At 74.0% G+C, this 19,640-nt stretch overlaps 4 protein-coding genes across 9 annotated transcripts; all 4 read right to left on the bottom strand.

Annotated features, from left to right (window-relative positions):
- Nucleotides 1–943: 943 nt before the first annotated feature.
- RHEBL1 (RHEB like 1) lies at nucleotides 944–2,966 on the bottom strand. Of its 4 annotated transcripts, XM_087771425.1 has the most exons (8): nucleotides 2,897–2,966; nucleotides 2,426–2,497; nucleotides 2,149–2,216; nucleotides 1,966–2,048; nucleotides 1,785–1,841; nucleotides 1,667–1,714; nucleotides 1,505–1,589; nucleotides 1,193–1,423 (listed from the first exon to the last, which is right to left on the bottom strand). In XM_087771425.1, the coding sequence occupies exons 1-8, from the start codon at nucleotides 2,946–2,948 to the stop codon at nucleotides 1,334–1,336; spliced, it is 555 nt and encodes a 184-aa protein (XP_087627551.1). In that variant the 5' UTR covers nucleotides 2,949–2,966; the 3' UTR covers nucleotides 1,193–1,333. The 4 variants fall into 4 exon arrangements, with proteins under 4 accessions (XP_087627548.1, XP_087627549.1, XP_087627550.1 ...); XM_087771422.1 differs by having other exon boundaries at nucleotides 944–1,423; nucleotides 1,505–1,686; XM_087771423.1 differs by having other exon boundaries at nucleotides 944–1,423; nucleotides 1,505–1,668.
- A 440-nt stretch (nucleotides 2,967–3,406) lies between these two features.
- On the bottom strand, nucleotides 3,407–7,703 carry DHH (desert hedgehog signaling molecule). Of its 2 annotated transcripts, none has more exons than XM_087771410.1 (3): nucleotides 7,247–7,703; nucleotides 5,452–5,782; nucleotides 3,407–4,788 (listed from the first exon to the last, which is right to left on the bottom strand). In XM_087771410.1, the coding sequence occupies exons 1-3, from the start codon at nucleotides 7,556–7,558 to the stop codon at nucleotides 4,121–4,123; spliced, it is 1,311 nt and encodes a 436-aa protein (XP_087627536.1). In that variant the 5' UTR covers nucleotides 7,559–7,703; the 3' UTR covers nucleotides 3,407–4,120. The 2 variants fall into 2 exon arrangements, with proteins under 2 accessions (XP_087627536.1, XP_087627537.1); XM_087771411.1 differs by having other exon boundaries at nucleotides 5,452–5,713; nucleotides 7,247–7,694.
- Nucleotides 7,704–9,335: 1,632 nt separating this feature from the next.
- Nucleotides 9,336–15,137, bottom strand: LMBR1L (limb development membrane protein 1 like). 2 transcript variants are annotated; one of them, XM_087771408.1, is made up of 17 exons: nucleotides 14,958–15,137; nucleotides 13,284–13,368; nucleotides 12,949–12,985; nucleotides 12,635–12,774; nucleotides 12,439–12,542; nucleotides 12,228–12,354; nucleotides 12,041–12,109; nucleotides 11,739–11,803; nucleotides 11,529–11,604; nucleotides 11,324–11,407; nucleotides 11,133–11,209; nucleotides 10,982–11,059; nucleotides 10,815–10,888; nucleotides 10,629–10,719; nucleotides 10,285–10,351; nucleotides 10,043–10,204; nucleotides 9,336–9,967 (listed from the first exon to the last, which is right to left on the bottom strand). In XM_087771408.1, the coding sequence occupies exons 1-17, from the start codon at nucleotides 15,027–15,029 to the stop codon at nucleotides 9,909–9,911; spliced, it is 1,467 nt and encodes a 488-aa protein (XP_087627534.1). In that variant the 5' UTR covers nucleotides 15,030–15,137; the 3' UTR covers nucleotides 9,336–9,908. The 2 variants fall into 2 exon arrangements, with proteins under 2 accessions (XP_087627534.1, XP_087627533.1); XM_087771407.1 differs by having other exon boundaries at nucleotides 9,336–10,204.
- A 543-nt stretch (nucleotides 15,138–15,680) lies between these two features.
- On the bottom strand, nucleotides 15,681–19,459 carry TUBA1B (tubulin alpha 1b). The gene is made up of 4 exons (XM_087771409.1): nucleotides 19,343–19,459; nucleotides 17,987–18,209; nucleotides 17,743–17,891; nucleotides 15,681–16,859 (listed from the first exon to the last, which is right to left on the bottom strand). Exons 1-4 carry the CDS (start codon nucleotides 19,343–19,345, stop codon nucleotides 15,879–15,881), a joined length of 1,356 nt encoding a protein of 451 aa, XP_087627535.1. The 5' UTR covers nucleotides 19,346–19,459; the 3' UTR covers nucleotides 15,681–15,878.
- Between the last annotated feature and the right edge of the window lie 181 nt (nucleotides 19,460–19,640).

Genomic DNA, 19,640 nt, shown 5'->3' with positions numbered 1-19,640 from the left:
CGCGCCCGGTCCCGGTGTCCCCGGAGCAGCCGCCGTGGCCGGTGCTGGCTCCCCGCGCTGCGCCCCGGGACAGGCCGCCCCACGGCAGCCGCGGGTGGCTGAGCCGCGGACCTGCCCTCCCGCCGATACCCGCGATCCCTGCCGGTACCGGGCAGCCCGGGCCACGCACACGGGGAGCCCCACGCGTGCCCCGTCCCCCGCCCTGCGCCCCCCCCACCCGCGTCCATCCCGCACCCCCGGGACACCGTGCACCGAGCGGGGCCAGATCGGGGCAGCAGCTCCGTTCTCGGGCCCGGAGACCCTGCTCCGGGAGGTGGTGGTGGGGAAGGAGAACCGGCCCCCGGCCCCCTCGGTCGCAGCCGGGGACCCCCACCCGGGGCAGGACAGCCCCGGGGGGGGGGGGCCAAGGGCAGGTGGGGGCTGGGTGAGGGGCCCCCCCGCGACCCCGAGCCCCCAGGGCAGAGACCCCCGGTGGCTGTGACATCCCAGCACCCGCTCCCCCCTGCAGCCCGCCGTTGCTGGCGGGGGGCACGGAGCAGCCCCCCCGCACCCCCACACCCCCCTTCCCTCCTCAGCAGCTCCCTGCTCCTCGCTAAACAGCCTAATTGGGTAATTAGCCGTAATTAGCCGGGCTGGGTGGAGATAAGCCACACGGAGAACCGCAGCCAGGCCGGGCACCCTGGCGCTGCCGAGTCCCCCCACAGGCACCCAGCCCGGGCTGCGGCTCCGGGGGGGGACGGGGCTGCAGAGCCCCCCAGGGTCCCAGCAACGGCCCCGGGGTCCCCAGCCCCGTGGTGGGGGGTGCTCAGCCCCACGGTGCATTCGGGGCTGGGGGGGAGCCCGCTGCCGGGGTGTTGGGGGTCCCCCTACGCTGCCTCACCTTCATCCCCCCCGTCCCGGGGCAGGAGCAGCCCCCCCAGCCCCAGCCCGGGCTCCGAGGGGGTTCACAGTCAAAACAACGTTTAATTGTTCCAGCCCCGCGGCCCTGACTCCCACGAGCGGCGGTTGCCAGCGCGGCACAGCCGGACCGCGGCCCCGCGCCGGGAACAACACCCGCATTCAGCCCCGGCTCGCCGCGGCCAGAGCGGGAACGGCCCCAGCGTGTCCTTGTACGTGTGGGGGGACAGCAGCTACGAGCAGGGGGTGCTCCCCGGCCGGGACGGGACCCCCACCCCGCTCCCAGCCCCTCGTGAGCCCCACAGACTGTGCAAAGTGAGGGGTCCTGTGCAACGGCGGGACCGCGTGGCCCCGGACCCCCCCGAAGCCACCACCGTGTCTGGGGGAAGGTCCCATGGGAGGTCTGCCCCGTCCGGGGGTCTGGCCCAGGCAGGGCTCACATCAGGCGGCAGCCGCTCGATCTGCCGTAGGAGTTGTCCAGCCGGTCGATCTCCTCGATGATCTTCGTGAAGATCCCCTGGGTCACCTGGGGACGAGGGGACGTCAGCCCCGGCACCTCGGGGACCCCGCTCCCAGCCCCGGCGGGGTACGTCACCCTGCCCCAGACCTGGGTCTCCTTGGCCGAGGACTCGAGGAAGATGGCGCCCCACGACTCCGCCAGCTTCTTCCCTTCGTCCGTCCTCACCTCCCGGCTGGAGACACAGCAGAAGACGGCCAGGATGGGCCACCGGGTCCCCGGGGGGGCCGGGACCCCCAGAGCCCGCCTTACCTCTGTGGGGACAGGTCCGCCTTGTTCCCCACCAGCACCACGGGCATGCTGCGGGCATGGGGAGGGTGAGGGCCCGGCCCCCCCGGGCCCCCCCCTCCCCGGGAGGGACAGCACCTACCGCGTCTGCCCCCAGCTCTCGTACAGCTTGTTGTGCAGGGTCTTCACCACCTGGAAGCTGCGGGGAGAAGGGGAGATCCAGGCATTGCCCCCCACCACCGGGGTCTCCCCCTCAAGGGGACCCGTCCCCAGCCCCGAGGGCGCGGGGACGGCATGGCAGGGAGGGCAGATGGGTCCCTCACCTCCGCAGGGACGTCACCGAGTACACCAGGACGTAGCCGTGGATGCCGATGACGAAGGAGTGGGGCAGGATGGTGTACTCGTCCTGGGGGAGGACAGGGCCGGTGCCGGGGCGGCTGCGGGGCCAGCAGCCCCTTGCCCACCCCCCGCGCCCCCCCCGGCCCAGGACCTGCCCCCAGCGTTACCTGCCCGGCCGTGTCCACCAGCTGGAGCTGGAATTCGTCCTTCCCCACCAACACCATCTTGTTGTAGGCTGCGGAGGTGGCACCAGGTTAACGGGGGTGCCCGGGACCCCCCCAGGGCCCAGCCCCCCCTCCATCCCAGGCCGGGGGGGCCTCGGCCCCTGGCGCAAGGCTTTGGGGTGCAGCCCAGGAGCGGGGTCACATCTGCCCTCATCACCCGCGGCCCCATGGAAGCAGCGGGAAGGGGGACCCCAGGCAGCCCCCCCCCCCCGCAACTTACTGCTCTCCACCGTGGGCTCGTAGCACTCCATGAACGCCCCCTCCACGAACTGGTGGGCCAGGGAGGTTTTGCCTGGGGGGGGGGGGGGGGGGAAGCGCAGGGCTGGGGTCCGGGGTCCGGCATCACCGCGGGGCAGGGGAAGGACCCCGAGCGAGGGAAGGGACCCGGGAACGGGCTCGCTGCGCCTGCACCCGCCACCCCCTCCCGAGGGGGCGCAGGGGACACGGCCGCGGGGTGACGGGGGCTCCCGGGGTGGGCGTCCGCCCCACAGCCCCCACCCGAGGTGGGGACCCGCCATGCCCTGACCTCACGGCGGCGGGGGGGGCACCCACGAGAGGCCCGGCACAGCCCCCCCCACCCCCCGCCCCGCGGGGCAGCTCCGCTCCCACGCACCGCCCGGGCAGGTCCCCCCCCGCCCGGAGCCGCGTGGGGCAGAGGGCTCAGGCCCTTCCCACGCCCCCCCGCACTGACCCACGGCGCGGTACCCCAGGATGAGCACTTTGCGGTGGCGGAGCGGCGGCATGGCCCACGCCGCGGGGGGGGGGGCGGGCGGGCGCGGCGCACGGCGTTATAAACCGCCCGCCGCGGCGGGGAGGGCGGGGGGGCGGTGCCGCCGCCACTACACCGGCGGCCCCACGTGACCACAACACCGCCCGCCCGCCCGCTCTCTCCCATTGGCCAAGCCGCGGCGGCGGGGGCGGGGCCTGGCGGCGGCGCAGGCGCGCTGGCCGCCGGACTCCATTCATGAAAACGGAGGGAACGGCTGGGGCCACGTGGTGGTCGCACACCTGAACGGGCGGGGGGGGGGGGGGGTGCCCGCCTCCTGCCCTCCCGCCCCCGCCCCGGGGATCCCCGCACCCCCCTCCTGCTCCCCGGGGTCCCCACCCCGGCCTCCGCCAGCCCCAGGGACCCCCAGCCCCCCGGGATGCCCGACCCCAGCCCCCCCCGGGCCCAGCCACGGCTCCACCGGGGCCATAGAGTCTCTTTTATTTCTCCAAACAATTAAATAGTAGTATTTCTTTGGGGTTTTTTTTAAACAAGTGGTTAAAAGCAGGCTGGCCCCCTGCCCCGCGGGGCGGGCCCCGCTGCCAGGGCGGGCGGGCGCGGGGGACATTTATATTATCATTTATAAATAGAAAAATAAAACTCTCAAGCAGGGCGGGTTAGCGGTTAGCGCGGTTAGAGCCGGGCCGGCGCAGGGGGCCCGCGGCGGACGCCCCCTCCAGCCGCCCCGCGGCACTGGGCCGCACGGGGACGGGGATGCCGCGGGTGACGGAGGGACAGACCCAGAGCCGGGGGACGAGCAGGAGCTGCTGCCAGATGCTGGGTGCTGGGCTGGTTCAGCATCCCCCCTCCTTGGGCTGGATGTGGCCCCGGGGCAGGGTCCGGCGGTGCCGCGGCAGTTAATGAAGCAATAAATACAGGGGGGGCGCGCGGGGGTCCGGGGCGCGGGGGGGGCTGCGGCCAGGTCCCTGGGCCACCTCACGACAGCCCGTCCCAGGGACCCCGTCCCCACCGCCCCGTGCCCCTGGGCGGCGCTGAGCCGAGAGGCACCCCGACCTCCCCGCGGGGCTGGGGGTGCCCCCATCCCTCCTCCCCAGCACCCGCCGGCCCAAGGGGGACCCAGGGTCGGAGCCCCCCACTTCCAGTGTGCGGTGCGGTCTGCGGTGCGGCGGCCCGGGGGGCCGGGGACCCCTACGCCTGCAGGGCCTCGTGGCCCAGCACGCCCCCGGCCAGCCGGTAGAGCAGGCGGGAGTACCAGTGCATGCCCGCCTCCGGCGCCGTCCCGTTGCCCGCCTCGGCACGGGCGGGCAGCAGCGAGAGGAGCCCGTGGAAGAGGCGGAGGGGGGCGAAGGCGCGGTGGGCCCAGCGGTGGCTCTCCAGGACGGCGTAGCAGGATGCCAGCACCCCGTTGACCAGCAGGGTCCCGTGGGAGGTGAGGGGGGCGAAGACCCCCACGCCGTCCTCCCGCGAGACCCGCAGCACCCGTGCAGGGCGCAGCCCCTGCCCGCCGGCCCCGTGGGCCAGCACCGCGTCGCCCGGCCGCACGCGGCGGGCAAAGACGGGCAGGAAGGCGGCCGTGCCGTTGGCCGCCCCGCGGGCCGCAAAGACCAGGTGGGAGGGGGTGAGGAGCAGCCGGCGCGCCGGGCTGGCCGTCTCGATGGCCACGAAGGAGGCGCGTTGGCCCAGGTCGCGGTCGAGGAAGAGCAGCACCTCGGTGGGCACCAGGCGCCCGCCCGGCTCCGCGCCCAGCACCCAGTCGCCCTGGCGCAGGTCAGCCAGGCCCCGGCGCTCGCCGCTCCGCAGCGTCACGGTGGCGTGGCCGGGGAAGCAGCCGCCGGTGCGGACGGCCAGCGAGTTATCTGGGTGGATGGAGAAAGCCGTGGGTCCCCCGTCCCCGCTGGCCACCTCCACCGGCCACCACCTCCAGAGGGGAAATGGCCCCGAGCGGAGCCGCCCTCCCCAGGCCCCAAACCGCCCCCGGAACAAAGCGGGTATTTTCCGAAGCCCCCCCGGTTCCTGAGCGCGGCTCCCGGGGAGGCCGGGTGCTGCAGGGCCCCTTTGTCCATCCCGCACTGACGCCCTTTGTTCGGGGCTGGGGACGGTGACATTTACGGCCACTTTCACTTTCTGTCGATTGTCACTTCTGGGCCGGATGGGGGCTGCCGGCCAGAGCAGCCGCGGGGCTGGGGGCCGTGGGCCGGGCTGCGGCCGTCCGGACCGGCTTAACAACCCTCGCTCTGCCTCGCACCGGGAGCTGAACCACGAGGGTGGCTCCGGCCCGGCAAAATTTGTGGGGGGAAGTGCGTTTTTTTGCCAATCTGGTGGCCGGAAAGGCCGGGGGAAGCTGGGCTGGGGCCAGACGCGGGCTGAGCCCGCTGGGGCCGGACACCAGCCAGAGCCGGGCTGCGTCCCATGCGGATCTGGGACACCAAGGTGGAGCAGAGGGGGCCGCGGGGCCGCAGGCTGGGATGCTTACGGGGCCGGCGGCCCCCCGCCCCGGTGGCGGCCCCCCCGTGCGGTACCTGCTTTGACGGAGACGTGGATGTGCGCCTTGGACTCGTAGTAGACCCAGTCGAAGCCGGCCTCCACGGCCAGGCGCGCCAGCATGCCGTACTTGTGGCGGTCGCGGTCGGAGGTGGTGATGTCCAGCGCCCGGCCCTCGTAGTGCAGCGAGTCGGGGAGGTGGTGCCCGTCCTCGTCCCAGCCCTCCGTCACCCGCAGCTTCACCCCCGGCCACATGTTCATCACCGCGATGGCCAGCGAGTTCACCCGCTCCTTGCAGCGCTGGGGGGGGACCAGCACCGGCGTCACCCCCAGCCTCGCCGCAGCGCCCGATCCCCTCCCCGGGGCGTCCTGCATGCAGACGGACAGACGGATACCGGGCCTGCACAGGGCTTGGAGCCCACTGGTGGGGGGTGACGGGGTGTCCACCCGGGCGCAGAGCACGGGCGAGCTGCCCCCCCGGCTGGGCACAGGTTGAACGTTAACGTGCCCCGGGGTCCGGCGGTGGAGCTGCTCCGTGGTGCGGGCAGCCGGGCAGAACGGGCAGGGGACTGGGACAGGGACTGGGACGGTGTCACCTTCCCCGCGGCCACAGCCGTGACTGATTAACCCGGCGGGGGGGCTGCGGGGCAGAGTGGGGGGCGCAGCTGACCCTGCACCAGACCCGAGTCCCAGAGCAGCACCATGGGGGCTCAGCGCCGGCCAGGCGGGGCAGGATGGGGAGCAGGGCCGGGGGGATATGGGGGGTCCAGGGCTCCAGCGCCCAGAGCCGAGGGCGATGGCGGGGGGTCCCGGGCGGCCCCGGGGTCCCTCTTCCCAGCAGCAGCGCCAACGCGGGGTGCAGGGGTCGGAGCTCCCCCCGGTCCCCCCCCGGCACCGGGGAGGTCGCGGTGTCCCTCCGCTCCCCGGTGCCCCCCGTCCAACAAAGCCGCTCCCGGGAGCGCGGGGCCGCGGGGGCGGGAGTGTGGGGCGCGGGCCCGGGGCGGCCCGGCCGGGGGGGCGGCAGCGGCGGGGGGGCAGGAATGCGCCCGGCCCGGCCCGGCCCGGCCCGGCGACAATAGGCGCCTTCCAGCCCGGCGCTGACCTCAGGCCCCGGGAATGCCGGCACGGCCACAAAGGGCCCTTTCAGCCGCCCGCACCCCGGGCCGGCTCCGCGCCCGCGGCCCCGCCGGGCCCCGCCGCCCCGGCCCCGCCGCCCCCGCCGCCCCGGCCCGCGGGAGCCGCCGGCGCCGCCTGGACCACTCGCAGCATCCCCCGTCGCCATGGCGACCGCGGAGCCGCCCCTCGCCATGGCAACCCTGAGCATCCCGGCGGGGCGCGGCGCGTCCCGGGCTCCCGCCGCCCCGGATCCCCCCCCGGGGGACGGGTACCGGGGCCGCCCCCTCCCCGCTGACCCACCCCGGGGCCGGGGCGCGGGGGGAGCGGAGCCGCCGGTCCCCCGTGCCCCCGCTGCGGCGGCCGGACCCCGCGCCGCCCCCGCCCCGGTAATCCCCGACGGCGGGTCCGTGCTGCCGCGCCGCCGCCAAGGGCCGGGGACCGGGGACCGGGACCGGGGACCGGGGCGAGGCTCCTGCGGTCCGGGGGGGACCCTGCGCCCCGGGAGGGTCGGTGCCGCCCGGAGGGGCTCCGTGCGCCCCGGGAAGGGTCCGTGCGCCCCGGGAAGGGTCCGTGGCCCCGGGAAAGGTCCGTGCGCCATGGGACAGTCGGTGCCCCCGGAAGGGTCGGTGCCCCCCGGGGAGGGTCGCTGCGCTCCCCGCCGCCGCCCCCGCGTCCCCGCGTCCCCGGGAGCGAGGCCGGGCCGGGCGCAGCCCCCACCTCGGTCATGAGCCGGTCCGCCCCCGTGTTCTCCTCGTCCTTGAAGATGATGTCGGGGTTGTAGTTGGGCACCAGGTCCCTGAAGCGCTCCGAGCCCCGCAGCACTTTGCCCTCCGCCTTCCCGCTCGCCCCCAGCGTCTGCTCGGGCACGTTGGGCACGAACTGCTTGTAGAGCAGCGGCGAGAGCTGCCGCCGCCCCAGCCGCCGCCGCCCCACCGGGCCCCGGCCCGGGCCGCAGCCCAGCGCCGGCGCGGCCAGCAGGCAGGCGGCGAGGCCGAGCAGGCCGAGGGCGAGCGGGGTCCGCCGGGGCATCCCGGCCGCCGGGCCCCGCTGCCTCCGCGGGCCCCGTTCAGTCGCCGGGGGCACGGGCGGCCGGGGCGGGCATGGTCCCGGTGCGGCGGCCCCGGGGCTTTTAGAGGGTCGCGGTGCCAGGGGCGGGTCGGCGCCGTTTCCTTCTCACACCCACGGCCCCGTCGCCGCTGCGGGATCCCGGGACGACTGACCCCCCCCCCCCCACGCCACCCCCCGCCGGTGCCGCCACCCACTCGGAGCGCGGCGCCCGGGCACCGGCACGGCCCCCCCGCCGCCGGCTCCGCGCCCACGGGCCCGGCACCCCCTCGCCTGGCGCTGGATCCCGGCCCCGGGGACTCCCGGACCCAGCCCGTGCCCCTCCTACCGCTGCGTCCCGCTACCGGCACCGGGCACCGGCACCCCGCTCCGGGCACTGCCCGCCGGGACCGGCACCGGGCACCCGGCTCCTGGCACTGCCCCGGCACCGGCGGCGGGACCTGGCCGCGGGCCCCGCTCCCGCTCCCTCTCCCCGTCTGAGCCCTGCGCTCCGGTCCCGGCTCCTCTCCCCGCTGCCGGCACCGCGCTCCGGTACCGGGACCCGCCTTATCCCGGTCCTAACGCCGCGCTCCCGGTCCCGGGACCTCTCCCCTCTCCTGTCGCCGTCTCTCGGGACCGGGGATCCCCCTCTCCCGGCGCCGGCCCCGGTGCCTCTGCTCCGACCGCTGCCCCCGGCACCGGGGACACCCGTTATCCTAACGCTGCGCCGCCGGCACCGGCACCTGCTCCGTCTCCTGGCACAGCCCCGCTCCCGGGACCCCCTTCCTGGCACTGCCCCGGTCCCCCCTCTTCGGTCCGACCCTCGGTACCGGTACCCGCTCCTGGCCCAGCCCCCGGTACCGGCTCCCCCAGGCGCCGGTCGGCACCGTGCGCTGCCCGCAGCCGCCCCGGCCGGGCTGCCCCCACCTGCGGCCGCTCGGCTCCGGCACTGGCGGCCCCGCCGGGCCCCGCCTCGGACCCGGCCCCCGGGAGCGGCGGCAGCGGCGGCCACCTCCCCCGGGGCCGCCCCCGCCGGGGCCCCGCCGCGCCGCCCTGCCCCGGCCGCCCCCTCCGCGCCACCGGAGCACCCCCGGCACCGGCCCCCCCCCCGCGACCGGGGCACCCCCGGGGTTGGGAGCGGGGTCCCCCGGGGCCGGGGGCACCCATGGCAGCGGGGCCCGTGCCCCCCCCGCCCGCCAGCACCCCCGGAGCTCCCGGCGGAGCACCCAAGGGTGCCGAGGGCCCCGGCCGGGGCAGGAGGCAGCCGCGGGGCGGCGGAGGGCTGGGAGCGGCTGGGGGGGGGCCGGGCCCCCGCAGCCCCCCCGGTGCCAGCCCGGGGTGACTGGGAGGGGAGCCGGTGGCGGGGAAGGCGCGGGCACCGCTGGCCTCATTTCCTGCAATATAAAGCGGCTTCCTGCGCTTCCTGCTCGGCCCCGGCCGGGGGGGCGCGGGCCCCCCACCCCCGCCGTGGGGGGGCCTGGCTGGGCCCCAGCCGGGGCAGGATGGGTGGGGGGCCGGTTCCGCTCCGGCCGCAGGACCCCCCCCCCGCCCGGAGCCGGACCCCCCCGTGCCCCTCGCTGCGGGCAGCTGCCCCCCCCCCCCCGCACCCCCGGGGTCCCTCAGCCCCTTGGGGCCCTGCTGGGAGCGGCGCCGTAGCCCCGGCGGGGGGGTGGGGGCGCAGGAGTGGGAGCCCCCCCCCCACTCGGCCCTGCCCTCGGGGGGAATAAAACCCCTCAGATTCAGATATTTTTATATTAAAAAAAGAGACTTTGTTTATTGCTCTAAACAAGTTCCGTGGTAACAGAGACCTGACCCACTCGTCACACCAAGCTGCCGGGGGTGGGGGGGCTCGTCCCCAGCACCCCGGGCCCCCCCGGCCCTGCTCCTCCCGTGGGGGCGGGGGACAGCCAGTGCCCCCCGGGGTGACCGGGGACGGGGTGCGGAGTGCCTGGGGGGGGGCGCGGGCCCCGCTGTAGTGCCAGGACCATCCCCGGGGTGGGGGGCCATTCAGAGCCCGCCCGCACCCCAGGGGGGGGCACGGGGCGGGGGGGCCCGGCCGCCCTCGCATGAGGTATGTAAAGGGGGGGCCGCAGCCAGCGCAGCCCCCGGGGGACCCCGCGCCCCTGGGGGGGCTGTGACGGGGACGCGGCTCAAGGCCAAGGCTCAGTAGCGCAGCAGGCGGAGATAGACCCGGGGGGAGGGGGCCAGGCCCCCCCGGGGTCTCGGCTCTCCCTGGGGGGCTCCGACATCCCTGCAGCCGTCGGGGCCGGCTCTGCGGCGGGCGGCCGTCCTGGGGACCCCGCGGCGCGGGGGGCCACGTCCCCGGCCCCCGGCCCTAGCGGGGCTTGCCGCGGTGCCGGGAGCACGGCACGGGCAGCGGCAGCTTATGCAGACCTGGGCAGAGGGAGAGCGTGAGAGCCGGGGGGGACACCCGTGCCTGTCCCTGTGTCCCCACGTCCCCGTCCTCACCGAAGGCGTGGATGAGCTCGGCCTGGACGGCCCAGGAGACCCTCTTCACCAGGCAGAGGGTGGTGAGCCCCGCAAAGCCCATGTTGTAGAGGAAGACGATGTAGAAGTTCCCCAGCCAGTTGAAGCGGCCAAAGTCCCCCAGGAGGTCGAAACGGGTGATCCCTGGGGGGGGACACCGGTCAGGGCACCCCGGTCCAGGGGACACCCCACTCCCAGGGTCACCCCGGCCCCCCGGGGCTCACCCAGCGTCCTGGAGAAGACGGGCAGGGCCGAGCTGAGCACCAGCAAGGAGACGCAGTTCCCGATGATCTGGGGGGAGGAAGGAGTGTTGGGGGAGGGGGCAGCGCTGCTGTGGGGCCTCGGCCCCCCCCGGGCTGGGGAAGGGGCTCCCCGGTGCCGGAGACCCACTGGGACCCTGCCCGCGCCCGGGGCTGCGCCGGAGGCACCGGGAGGCCAGGGGGGACACGCGGTGCCCTCGCGTGGGGACACCGCGCAGTGCCCGGGGACACGCACGGCCCCGCACTGCAGGGACCGGGGGTCCTGCACCCCGAGGGGGGCCTGGGAGCCCCCCAGCCCGAGCTCCCACCTTGGTGAGGGGGGTGTCCTGCCGCGCGGGGAGCAGCCGGGTGAAGAGCGGGGAGCTGTAGAAGCCCACGACGGAGGAGACCATCAGGTAGCTGGGAGGGGCGTTAAGGAGGAGAACGGAGAACGGAGAGCGGGGTGGGATGGCCCCGGGACAGCGCGGGGACGCGAGCGCCTGCCTGAAGGATACAAGATGAGGACGACCTGCAGGGCAGCTCCGAAGGAACCGAAGATGGAGAAGGAGACCTGGCCCAGGGACGCGTCCTGCCGGGGGAGGAGGAGGCACGGTGGGGGAAGCGGTCCCCGGGCCGGCGTGGGACACAACTCCTCGCTGTCCCCGTCCCCCCGCCCAGGTACCTGGATGCCCCGCGGCATCGCGGCATCGTCCAGCAGCAGCTCCAGGACGTGGAAGCAGACGATGAGCACGGAGATGCCCTGGGAGGAGCAGGGAGGGAGTGAGGGCGGCCGGGGCCGAGCCCCAGCTCCCTGGGAGCCCGGGGACACTCACCGTCAGCGCCAGGAGGCCCAGCATGGCCAGGGGGTAGCCCAGGTTCCTCTGCCAGGGCGACGCTCGGTGCCGCAGCTCTGCAGGGGGGGACATGCCCGCCATGGGACACGGGCTCACGGGGAACCAGTGCTCCCAGTGCCAAGCTGGAGAGAACCCAGGCATCCTGGGCTTGTCCCCCCCAGGCTCCTTACCCAGCTTCCGTCTCTTGCTCCGGATGGCAAAGAACTGCTCCCGCAGCAGCTCCACGTTCAAGTTCAGCCAGCAGGAAGCTTTGCCTGCCAGGGAGGAGATGCCGAGGGCTCGTGGGGGCTGAGGGTTCCCATGTGGTGGGGCAGAGGGGCCCCCAGTCCGCCCTGAGCCCCCCGCTCCCGGCCAGCGGCCGTGCTGGGCACCCACCGGAGGAGATCCTGCGGGACACGGCGGCTTCCTCGAGCCTCGTGCAGCTCAACTGCTCGTCCAGGTCTTCCAGGAGCTGGGAACGGGCGAGGAGCCCATGAGCAGCCGGTGGGGGGGTGTGAATGGCACCCGGGCGCGGGTGGGAGAGCAGGCAGCCCCGGGGACAGCGAGCCCCCGGGCTGGGGCAGCGGGACCGGGGGGACACCTTACCCGGGGTTTCACCAGCAGCTTCCCCGTGACGGTGAACATGGTGGAGAGGCCGAAGGGGGTGCACACTGCGGCGGGAGGAGAGGCTGAGCAGGGGGTGCCCCAGCACCCTACCCCTCCCCGCACCCCCAGAAGGGTCCTGGACAGGGACTGGGGGCTCAGCCCTGCACTGCGACGCCTCCGGACCCCAGCACCATTTGCAGGGAGCAGCCCCTGCTCCCAGCTGGGCACCCTGGGGGACCTGCACCCGGCACAGGATGGGCCACCGGGGCCGGGGCACCGCGGGGGAACGTCCCACGACTCACGCAGCAGAAGCAGCATGCCGAAGAGCGAGATGCAGGAGTAGAGGTAGGGCAGGTAGCATTCCCAGAGGTCTGCGGAGACGGCAGGGTCAGGCCAGTGGCACCGGGCATCCCTCCTCCCCTTCAGCACGTGGCCCGATCCTGCCCCGCCGGAGCCGGGAGAGCCCCAGCGCACCCCGGCAGCACCCACCATAGAGCGACTGGCGGCTGGCTGCGTCGTTGCCGACGATGGCGGAGGCCACCCAGACCATGCCCAGCACCAGCAGCGTCAGCAGCAGCAGCACCACCGACGTCTCGTACACCCTGGCCATGATGCCCTGCGGGAGCAGGGTTAGCGGGGAGCTGGGGATGGGGGGGCCACCCGCAGGGCCACCCGCAGGGCTACCCGCGGGGCCACCTACCTTCTTGGATCCCGCAAAGCCCTCCGACTCGGTGAAGAAGTAGGCGAAGGGCATGAGGAAGACGAGGGACAGATTGGAGAAGAGGAAGACCAAGTTCCAGAGGCCTGGAGGGGGGGGACGGCGTGGGGTGAGCTCCCGGGGGTGCAACCCCGACCCACAGCCCTCGGGGCACCCTGGGGCCGCTCCCTGCACCCACCGTGGACAAGGGACCCATTCAGCCACTGGATGTAGTAGTTCTGGGGGAAGGAGAGCAGCACCTCGTTGCTGATGATGGAGAAGGGCAGCAGGAGCACGGCGCCCAGCGCCACGGCCAGGGTGAAGGTGCAGAGCCCCAGCCTGCGGGAGGGACGAGCGTCGGCTCTGGCACCGGGTCTGGGCCGTGTCACAGCCCGGCCGTGGCCCCCGGCGTCACCGGCCCCCGCGGGCTGGGGGGACCCCGCGTCCCGGCTGGGCAGGGAGGGGAAGCGGCCGAGCATCCCGCAGGCAGGGAGCGGACGGGCAGGAACTTACGCAATCCTGTTGACAGCAGCATCCTCGTCATCGTGAACTGCGGGGGGAAACCCAAACCAGGGGGCTGGGGGAGGCAGGGCCGCCTGGAGCATCGCTCCCTGCCCGCTCCCCTGCCCGCTCCCAAACCTCCCCTGCTCTGAACACTGCAGAAGCACTCCCAGGGCTTTGGGCTCTGCTCCTCTCCCGTGCCCTGCAGCGACCGGTGCCGCAGCAACCCAGGCTGCGGCGGGACCGGGGCTCCAGGGGGAGGCAGAAAGCGATGGAGGAACGAGCCCCGGGGAGGCTGAAGGCGGCTGCCGCCGGCTGCCCGGCGCCGGCAGCTCCCACCCTCCTACCTGCCGCGAAGTCCGTGTGCTTCTTGAAGTGGGTTATGATGAAGTGGCAGAGGATGTAGAGGCTGGCGAAGAGCAGGGTGCAGATCTGCAGGCAGAGGAGCGCGGGCAGCGCAGGCAGGCCCGAGGGGCAACGCTCCCACCCTGGGCGATGCCGCCGGCCCCAGGGCCCGCCAGCTCCACCCTATTTGTTTTTCCACTCGTGGCACCGGTTACACCCCACACATGTGCTCGGCCCTGCCCGTGCATGGGGGCTGCACCCAGGGCTCACCCATGGGTGCTTGCAAGCTGCCACAGCACCTGGGGGGCCAGGGGGGCCCAGAGGGGCTGAGACCACGGGGAGAGCCCACCCGGCAGCTCTGGGTGGGCCTGTGCCGGCAGAGCTGAGGGGTCCGCAGGGATCAGGGTGGCCCGGACCCCATGGGACACCTGTCCCGCCCCAGCACTGCCCGACCCCGCAGCCCTCGCCCCGCTGGCACCGGCACCTGGCAGAGCTGCGGGAACAGCCTTGAGCCGGGTGCCAAGGCCGGCCGCGGCGTCCCTCCCACCCCTGCCGGCATGCCGAGGTCCAGCCGGAGCGGGAGACATTCGAGGAACACGGCGACCTTTCATCCCGCCGGGTACGCGGCAGGATGGGGAAAGGTCACCCGAACCCGCCACCCTGGCACAGGCGGAGCGGAGCAGCCGTGACACCTCCCTGCTGCCCGGCCCGGGGGGCTCGGCTGGCCGGGGGTCCTGGGGGTCTGCCGGAGGGGTGGCAGGGGGCCCTGGGAGCTCCGGACCCCCAGAGGGGCAGTGCTCAGCGGGTCCTCCCGTTCCTGCTCCCACCCAGGGAAGGGTCTCAGGCCGTGGGTCCCCCCTGCCGCGGGCTGTACCCCACAGCCCAGAGCTCTGCCTGGCCCGGGGACCCCCAACACCTCCGGCACCCGGCGAAGTCAGGCCGAGCGAGCTCCACGCTGGCTGCGCCGAGCCAGGAGCTCCTGGGCGAGATGCGGCTCCCTGGGAGGGGTCGGGGCTGAGGTCTGGGGGCTCCAGGGCAGAGGTGCCAGGCTCCGGCCGCCCGCTCTTGCCCGCAGGCACCGAGTCTGGCTGTGGCAGGGTCGCCCCGGCTGCTGGTCACAGCCCGCTTGGCCGCCCGCGCGCGGCATCCCGCAGGGCCCTGGGGAGACGCCGGGACCAGGACACCCGGGTCGGCCCCATCCCTGGGCCGGCGGCAGCGGGTGCCCTGGCCGGCAGAGCGGGAGCGGAGGAGCAGGCCCAGCGGCCTCCTCCGCGCTGCCCCCGGTGCGAGGCTCTGCAGGGCCCCTTCCCGCTGGCACCGAGCGCCCGGGGGGAGCTGCTGGCCTGGGGACGGGGACAGAGCCAGGAGCCCGGCACGGGTCTGGCCCGGCTCCGACACCGCCGCACCCGGCATCCCCAGCCCTCCCGCTCTCCCGGGGCCCCCCCGGCCCGGCCCAGCCCCGGGACCCCGCTATCTGCGGGGCGCACGGCGGCCGCCGCAGCTCGGGCACCGATAAGGGCCGGGCGTGGGGCACAGCGGCGGCCGGGGCCCAGAGCTGCCGCCGGGGAACCCGACCCTCCCGGGGGGGCTGCGGCCTCCCAGCCCCGACCCACGGCTCCCCGCTGCCCCGGGACCCTCCCGCCGCCCCGGGACCCTTCCCCCGCCCCGCCACTCACGATGCACTCGCGGACGCTCTCGTGGAAGAGCTGCTCCCGCACGGCCAGCGCGTCCTGCTCCGCAGGGGCCATGCTGCGGCCAGCATGGCCGGGCCGGGGCCGAGCGGCGGGCCGGTTCTGCGGGCCGAGCACCGGGAGCACCGGGAGCCGCCGAGCGCAGCCGAGCCGGGCGGCTCCGCCCCCCGCGTCCGGTACTGGCTACAATGTATCCGCGCCGCCACGGCCTGAAAGGGCCCCGCCAGGCCCCGCCTCCTCTCTCCTATTGGCTCTGGGTTGTGAATGAGGCGCCGCTGATTGGTCGAGGGCGGCGCGGAGCGCTCCGATAGGCTGAGGGCGCCCGGCCGCCGCTCCCACGGGGGCAGCAGCTCCGCGGGCCGGCGGGAGCCGGGATTAGGCGCTGGGACGGGACTGAGCCCCGGGACGGGACTAATCCCCGGGACGGGACTAAGCCCGGCGCTGGGGCGGCGAGCAGGGCAGGGCCCCCGGGGGCTGCAGCACCCCAAAGGCGGCTCGGGGGGGAGCCAGCAGAGCAGCAGCCGGGGCGCCCTGGCAGAGCCCCCGGCCCGGGACACCCCGGGAAGGGCTGGCCAGAGCCAGTTGCGGCCGGAGCGCGGCCATCGTCTCGCTGGGCACAGACAATGGGGCCAGTCTGTTCCCATGGGCCGGGGCCAGGCGGCCCCGCGGGCGCTGACACAGAGGGTTTGTATCCGAGACAGTGGCAGATTCTCTTAAAGCCTTTTATTCACAGACATGGTACAGACACATGGAAAACCGACACGATCGCATCGGGGAGCCCAGCCAGAGCAGCGCGCCCCTCCAGCCGGGCCCACGGGGCTGAGCCCCACCCAGTGCACGGGAAAGCCAAAGTGTTTGAAGCAGACATTTTGTGGACATGCTACAGCAACAGAAGGAACCCAGCCTTTAGTATTCCTCCCCTTCCTCCTCGCCCTCCCCTTCCACCGAATCCACCCCCACCTCCTCGTAATCCTTCTCCAGGGCGGCCATGTCCTCCCGCGCCTCCGAGAACTCCCCCTCCTCCATGCCCTCCCCCACGTACCAGTGCACGAACGCCCGCTTGGCGTACATCAGGTCAAACTTGTGGTCCAGGCGGGCCCAGGCCTCGGCGATGGCCGTGGTGTTGCTCAGCATGCACACGGCGCGCTGCACCTTGGCCAGGTCCCCCCCGGGCACCACCGTCGGCGGCTGGTAGTTGATGCCCACCTTGAAACCGGTAGGGCACCAGTCCACGAACTGGATACTGCGCTTGGTCTTGATGGTGGCGATGGCGGCGTTGACATCCTTGGGCACCACGTCCCCGCGGTACAGCAGGCAGCACGCCATGTACTTGCCGTGCCGCGGGTCGCACTTCACCATCTGGTTGGCCGGCTCGAAGCAGGCGTTGGTGATCTCCGCCACCGAGAGTTGCTCGTGGTAAGCCTTCTCGGCCGAGATGACGGGGGCGTAGGTGGCCAGCGGGAAGTGGATGCGGGGGTACGGCACCAGGTTGGTCTGGAACTCCGTCAGGTCGACGTTCAGGGCCCCGTCGAAGCGCAGGGAGGCCGTGATGGAGGACACGATCTGGCTGATGAGGCGGTTGAGGTTGGTGTAGGTGGGCCTCTCGATGTCCAGGTTGCGGCGGCAGATGTCATAGATGGCCTCGTTGTCCACCATGAAGGCACAGTCGGAGTGCTCCAGGGTGGTGTGGGTGGTGAGGATGGAGTTGTAGGGCTCCACCACAGCTGTGGAGACCTGCGGGGCCGGGTAGATGGAGAACTCCAGCTTGGACTTCTTGCCGTAGTCGACGGAGAGGCGCTCCATGAGCAGGGAGGTGAAGCCGGAGCCGGTGCCGCCCCCGAAGCTGTGGAAGACCAGGAAGCCCTGCAGCCCCGTGCACTGGTCAGCCTGGAAGAAGGGAAGAGAAAACAAGACCAATCTGTCAGTAATTCTGCATTTAAGCTGCTCCCAAATCGCCCAAGGAAGGCAAATTCTCACCCCAGCCTCTCTGGCCTTTGGGGACTCTCTGTCTCGGGGACGCAGGCAGGGACCTGCCCGAGCGCCCCAGCTCAGCCCCCAGCTGCAGCGCCCTGTGCAGGGGCACAACCTGCCCTTCCCACAGGGATTCGGGGACACTCGGCTCCTTCCCGCTACAGGAGCCGGCCCTTGCAGCACCCACGCCCAGAACGACCCAGGGGGGCTGCTTGGGGGAAGAGGAAACCCGCGGTGCTTTACGAGAGCGCATTAGGGCACCCAGGGCTGCCATCGCGCGGGTGCTGCCTGGGCAGGAGGCTGGCAGCCGTCGAGGTCTGCCGGGCGCCCGCGCTCCCCTCCCAGGGCACGAGCTGCCCCAGCACGGGGTAAACACTCAGCAAAGCTGCTCATAAGCAGTTGGTCAAGAAGGATCAGAGTCCAGATCAAGGAGAAACCTCACATGACCCTAAAAAAGGGATGAAATAAGGTGTTCCCAAGGGCAGAAAGGAGCCAGCCTCCCCCCAAGCCCCATCTCGCCCTCAGGGTGCGTGACCTGGGCTTGCAGCTGTGGTGGGCTTGCAGGGCCCCGAGGCAGGGTGAACCCCCACGAGCAGCCCACCGGGAGGGGAAGGGGCTGATCCTGATCTCCACGCACGGGATCCAGACCCCGACCTGGTACAGGGTGTCAAGAACCATAAAACGCACCCGGACCCTGGAGGCAGAGCCCGGCTCCTCATTGCCACCCAGGTCCCGCGGCAGGGCTCCCCTTTCCCCACCGGCTGCGGTGGCGCTGGCCCCACCCGGGCTTTGTACCCACCAGCTTGCGGATGCGGTCGAGGACCAGGTCGATGATCTCCTTCCCGATGGTGTAGTGCCCGCGGGCGTAGTTGTTGGCCGCATCCTCCTTGCCCGTGATCAGCTGCTCGGGGTGGAAGAGCTGCCGGTACGTCCCGGTGCGCACCTCGTCTGCGGGGAGAGCCCGCCCGCCCCGTTAGCGCCCGGCGCCCCTTGACGCCGGGCGCGCCCTTGGCGCCGGCTGCCCCCTGGCCCCCCGCGCTCACCGATCACCGTGGGCTCCAGGTCCACGAAGACGGCGCGGGGCACGTGCTTGCCGGCCCCCGTCTCGCTGAAGAAGGTGTTGAAGGAGTCGTCCCCCCCGCCGATGGTCTTGTCGCTGGGCATCTGCCCGTCGGGCTGGATGCCGTGCTCCAGGCAGTACAGCTCCCAGCAGGCGTTGCCGATCTGCACGCCCGCTTGGCCCACGTGGATGGAGATGCACTCGCGCTGCGGGGGCACGGGGGGATCAGGCTCAGCGGGGCGCAGCCCCCACCCCAACGCCGGCTGCGCCCCGGCTCGGCTGGCCGGAGCAGACGCGGTGCCAGCCCAAACCGCCGGCCGAGCGGCGCGGGGGCTGCCCCGGGGCCGAGCTCGCCCCAGGAGGGAGGCGGGGGACACGCGTGCTTGGGGACAGCCTGGAGCCAGGCTGGGCACAGCCCTGGGGGCAAACCCCCCCCGCCGCCCCCCCCAGCTGCTGCCGAATGGCGCAGAGGGAGGACATTTTCCAGCCCGCAGCAGGGCAGGGCGAGGCTGCGCTGCAGGAGGAGGAAGAGGAGGAGGAAGCCGACAGCGCAGCGGCGGGGACGTGACTGCGCCCAGCCCCGCGGGGCGGGCAGATGGCGTCACCCCGGGGGTCCCTGCGTGCCCCCCCCCCCGATCCAGCACATTCCCGGCCGCTCCCTGCCCCGCACCCCCTGCTCCCGCGCATTCCTCCCGCCGGGGGGGGGAGGGGATGGAGCCCCAGTTTGGCGGGGGGGGGGGCCGGAGCAGGATGAGCCCCGTGGTTTGGACTCGGGGGGTGCAGGGGGCCGCAGCAGGGACCCTCTGCCCCCGCCACGGGGGGGAATTGGGGGCTCAGGGCTGGATTTGAGGGGGGGGGTGACGCAGTGGGCGGGGCTGCGCCCCTGCCCCGCGCCTTCCCGCGCGCGGGAACGGTAACGGTCGGGGCCGGGCGCCGAAAGCGGGAGAGCCCCGCCCCCACCGGACGGGGCGGGGAGGGGGGGGTGAAAGGGCCCACGTGCTGCCCCCCCCAGGGGGGCTGTGACCCCCCCAGGGGGGCTCCCCCGGCACGGGCGGCACCCCCAGCCCCTGCTCTGCCCCCCCCACCCCCAGTCAGTCTGTCTGTCCCTCCCCGTCCCCCCCACTCCCCTCTCTACCCTACGCCCCCCCGATCCCCGTCCCCCCCAGCTTCCTGCTCTCCCCCCAGCCTTTCCCCCTTCCCATTTCCCCCCCGCCTTCCTCCTTCCCCCACTTCGCAACCCTCCCCACTTTGCAAACCCCCCCCCATTTTGCAACCCCCCCCCCACTTTGCAGCCCCAGCCCCCCCCCCCCCCCCCCCCCCCCCCGCAGCCCCCCCTCACCATGGCTGCGGCTCGGTTACTCGTCCCGACAAGCAAGGAATCGACGCAAGTACCAGGCTGCAGCCGCCCCCGGGCTCCCCGCTATATACCGGCCTGGGGGCGGGCCCTGCGCCCCCGCCCTGCCTCCCTATTGGCCGTCGTGCCCGCCCATCCGTGCCCTCGCCACCGAGGATTGGCTGAGACGCGTGGCGCCCCCCCCCCCCGCTGCCGGGCGGGCGCTGCGGGGCTTTGGGGCCCCCCCACCCCCCCTCGCCGCAGGGTGCAGCCCCCGCCCGGGGCTTGCGAAGGGACCCCCGGC

The sequence above is a fragment of the Nipponia nippon genome, unplaced genomic scaffold (assembly GCF_047370975.1).
Source record: "Nipponia nippon isolate SJK-2023a ecotype South Korea unplaced genomic scaffold, ASM4737097v1 scaffold_35, whole genome shotgun sequence".
NCBI classification, from domain to species: domain Eukaryota; kingdom Metazoa; phylum Chordata; class Aves; order Pelecaniformes; family Threskiornithidae; genus Nipponia; species Nipponia nippon.
Note: the sequence above shows the minus strand (reverse complement) of the source record. Positions and strands in the feature narration are given on the sequence as shown.